The 4,261-nt window shown below is 37.5% G+C and overlaps 1 protein-coding gene across 1 annotated transcript; it reads right to left on the reverse strand.

The window, feature by feature from the left end:
- Positions 1-1,536: 1,536 nt before the first annotated feature.
- On the reverse strand, positions 1,537-3,564 carry LOC113691866 (zeatin O-glucosyltransferase-like). The gene has a single exon (XM_027210190.2). It carries the CDS (start codon positions 3,099-3,101, stop codon positions 1,656-1,658), a length of 1,446 nt encoding a protein of 481 aa, XP_027065991.1. The 5' UTR covers positions 3,102-3,564; the 3' UTR covers positions 1,537-1,655.
- Positions 3,565-4,261: the final 697 nt, after the last annotated feature.

The raw sequence follows: 4,261 nt of genomic DNA on the forward strand, positions 1-4,261 counted from the left end.
TGATGACAGGAAGGTACTCTTGTCGAGATTCTCCTTTGTACTTGAGTGTCCAAAAACTTGTAGTGTCAGAAGAGTCACTTTGGTTGGTTATTGCAGGGAATGGAGCACTTGCATTTGGCGCATGGCCTATTATAGGGCATGAAGTTTTTCAAAAACTGTTCTTTCTGATGATGACAATTAATATAAAGTAAGGGATTGGGTTTACCCTAGAAGCAATACAACATTGTTGCTTATCTGAAGCAGAAACCAATGTATTCAGATTGAAATTTCGTAAATAAAAGATCTACCAACCCCACGCGTAACCCTAAAAATAGTTTATGTCATGGTACGTACTAGACCTCAAATGATTTTGAAGCTTTCTTTTGTACACTAACTAGAATTGTAGTTCCTGAGCAGAATTCCTAAACAATGAACTTTTGGCTCGATCTTTTATTTATTTATTTTTTTTTGGAACATTATTCATAGTTATTAAATCCTATCAAACTCGACGATTAAACCTATCAACTCGATAAATTAACCATTTAACCTCGGGTAAGACCTTAGACCAAATAACAGAGGAACTCATTGACCAGACAATTATTTATGAATTTAATAGATAAACTCCAGAAAATTGGTTGGTTCAAATAATTATATTATTCTTACTTATTTAAATATAGTGTTTTATTATATTATAGTTGCATCGTTTGAAACTTGAGCTTGAACCATTGGTCCGTTGAATTGGTAACCTTATCGGGGTCATATTATTTGTTACACACACATATACATGTATACATACATACATGCATATATATATATATATATATATATATATTTTCCAGCATTATTCAGTGTATAGTTATTGTAGTTTTTTTTTTTTCATCTTTTTGTCCTATCTCGTATTAATATATCTACTCTGATCGATGTTAGGTGTAGAAAAAGGGATTGAATTGTTCGGATATTCGTGCAAGAACATGGGATGGTTGGGGGCAGCGTGAAACGTTTTATTAATACTTGCATTGTGGGATCCTTAACATGCAAGTTAGTATGTTACCACAGCCATCCACTCAAAGAATTTGCTCGGTGTCGAAAGACAACACAACGTGGCCAAGCCACCAAACACCACAAGACACCCAACAATCCCGTATGAATGAATATATATATTGAAAAAGCAAAATTCTTCAGAGAAGAAAATTTTATGTTTGTCACGTACAACTGGCACATACACGAATGACAAGGAATCATGTGCACTCTTGACCATTCTTCTTCAACGACGTAACATTTCTTGGATGAATTGGATTTTGCTGGATGAATGAACGAGGTTCAATTATCTTTAAGGAAAAAGACGATTTAATATTATTGTCTAAAAAGACAATTGAATGAGCCAAGAACTGATGTTTTGTGTTTGTCTCTACTCTACAATTAGAGATCAAAATCGAGATGTGCAGAAATTTTGAACAAGCAAGAACTACTAGCCAATAAACATAAACATAGCACAAGAGCTATCGCAACAGGAGAGCCAAGTGTTTAATTAATGGAAATACTGTTAGAAAGCTGATCTTCTGCAGTCTAATTAAGATTTCATTGCACTTAATCTAACTCAAGAAGTTACAGTGCTTATTAATCAGAATTTCTCCTGATTAAAGAACATATTTATTTTGTTTGGATGAACAGAAAACCTACCGACCAATATGAGCAATGAAAGAATCCATCTCCAAGCGACTAGTACCGCCTTCCATAACAGAATCCTTTACTGCTTTGCTCAATTCTTTTGCCCTTTGCCTCATCTCTTCTCCTTCAGCTGAATCCATCAATCTTCTCACAGCATTTTCAACAGCCATGGATGTCTCAAGTTCGTCTTGCCGAGACCAATCCCTTACCGACAGACCAATTTTCAGCACCTTTTCCAGTAGTATTGCGTTTCTGTACTGGTCAGTATGCATAGGCCATGCCGCCACCGGCACTCCCATGCTAATGCTCTCCATACACGAGTTCCATCCGCAGTGGCTCATGAATCCACCTGTTGATGAATGTCCAAGAATCTCCAGTTGGGGTGCCCAATCCCTCATAATTATTCCTCTTCCTTCAGTTCTTTCTTCGAATCCTCCGGGCAACTGAACTCTCCTAACTTCTCCCTTGAAGACATCTCCTTGATCTCCATCCTTCAGTATCCATATGAACTTTTGCCCGCTTTTCTCTAATCCAATCGCGATCTGCGTGGCTTCCTCGTCCGATACTGAAGTATTCGAACCAAAGCAAACAAAAATGACCCAGTTTGGGCCTTGTTTGTCTAGCCACTCCAGGCAATAGTGTCTCTGTCCCGTGTTTTTCTGCTCATTGATCTCAACTGGGTTGAAGGGACCAACAGCCCATTGCTTGTGGGAATCGGCAGCACTGGCTTTTGCAAGAAGATCAAGGTATGGACCCTCTATAAACCTGCATGTGTTGTACAGATCGCCCCCAGAGCTAATTGGCTTGGATTCATTTTGCAATTTTATGAAATCTTTCAACTCTTGAGGTAAAGAACTTGCATGTGATGGAAGATTTTCGAGTGCTTCAAGTATTTCAGGCTCGAGTACTCTAGGTTTCCCTATTTTTTCCCAAGAATATGCGTACGCGGTGAAGGCTGAGACGCTCATAAAGCTATAGGACTCTGCATTGGGAATTAAATCAACATCCTGGATGACATATGGCGTAACGGAGTCATAAATAACCACCAATCTTCTCGTTGTGCTAGAAAGTTGTTGCAGAAGTGCGTAAACTGGCTCCCGGAGTTTGATGGATGCTTTCAGCATTGGGATGAGTTGTACGGGAAATTTTGTCGGGGCGTTTGGGTCGGGAGGAGGAGTTTCATAAGAAGGGACAGGAAAATCGTGGAAATGGATGTTGGAAATGGCAAGAGGATCCCAACCTTGTACTCGGACCTTCGCCTGGCGGGTGTGAGTGGCCGTGCCAACGTAGTGAACGGGTATATTGTAGGAGGAGATGAGGCGGGAGAGATGGAGGAGCTGGTTGAGATGACCTTGTAAAAGAAGGGGAACCATAACCACAGTTACTTCATGTGTTTCTTCTTCTTGAATGCTACCAATTTGGTTTTGTGCAGTAGAATGACCAGTTTTGGGCATTGGCTGGATTTGGGATTTGGAAAGCTCTTTGTACTTTAGCTTGTCAGAATTGCTTTGCTCTTAGAAGTTGTAAGATGAAAGCTCTGCTAATACTGTAGGCTTCTACAACTCAAGAGAAGCTTCTACAACTCATCTTAATTGCAAGTGGACCCTCTGCTAATATTGTAGGCTTCCTAACCTTCCCAAGAACTCTTTCCATGATTGGTAATATTATTGCAAGTGGAACCTCTGTTAGCGGACAAAGTTGGAAAGTACTTGACCATCAAGATTGCTCTGTTGGCAAAATTTGACTTTGATCCAAGTACTCATCAGTTATTCGATCTGGGTTTCCATCATCCTTACAGTTACAGCAAGGAAGCAGCAAATTTGACTTTGATCCAAATACTCAAATTGTTGGATCTGTAGTAGGACCGACGCGCGGGTTTTACTGCAGTTACAGCAAGGAAACAGCAGAAGAATTGTACAGAAGATACGAGCATCGAGGACAAGGTGGAGGGTCGGTTGTTGTTGTCCCTTAAATTGTTATACTTCCTCTCTCCCATTTTAATAGTTCTAATTTTTTTTCATACAATTTAAAAAAAAATAATTAATTTTATTAAAAAAATAAATTTAAATTATTAATTTTCTAAAATACCCTTACATTATTGTTTCCTCAAGTGGAAGAACAACGGGGGCTACAACAACAATGAAAAAATAAAAACATTGAGAAAAAGTTGTTCAAACCATCATAAAGGAGAGAAGATTGAATTGTCCAAAACAATTTGTGGAATTGGAGTCCGATTATGATTCTAGTAACTATATTTTGGATGAAAGTTTTTTCAAATCTGATAAAGGGAAAAGCTATTTAAAATCTGATATTTTCCTTGAGAAGAGGAAAATTTAAGTCAGAGTTCTTCCATTGTTAAGTTTAGTATTTCAATTTTGAAGGATTATTATTACTTTACCCCCTTAGTGTTTGGTGTTACTATCAATTTTTCCCTTAACTTTGTTTTTTAGTCATTTTACCTACAAAATTAAAGATCAAACTTAATGAAATTTATTAATTCAAGTCATAAGACATGTTTATCTTTTAAAATCATTATTACTTTACTCTCATAAACTATATCTTTATTATTAATTTACCTCATAGAGTTATTTTTTAGATAATTTATCCCACCATT

This window comes from Coffea arabica, chromosome 6c (assembly GCF_036785885.1).
Source record: "Coffea arabica cultivar ET-39 chromosome 6c, Coffea Arabica ET-39 HiFi, whole genome shotgun sequence".
NCBI lineage: Eukaryota > Viridiplantae > Streptophyta > Magnoliopsida > Gentianales > Rubiaceae > Coffea > Coffea arabica.

Coding starts and splice junctions, on each gene's coding strand:
- LOC113691866 (XM_027210190.2), bottom strand. CDS start 3,101: ATGCCCAAAACTGGTCATTCTACTGCACAAAACCAAATTGGTAGCATT.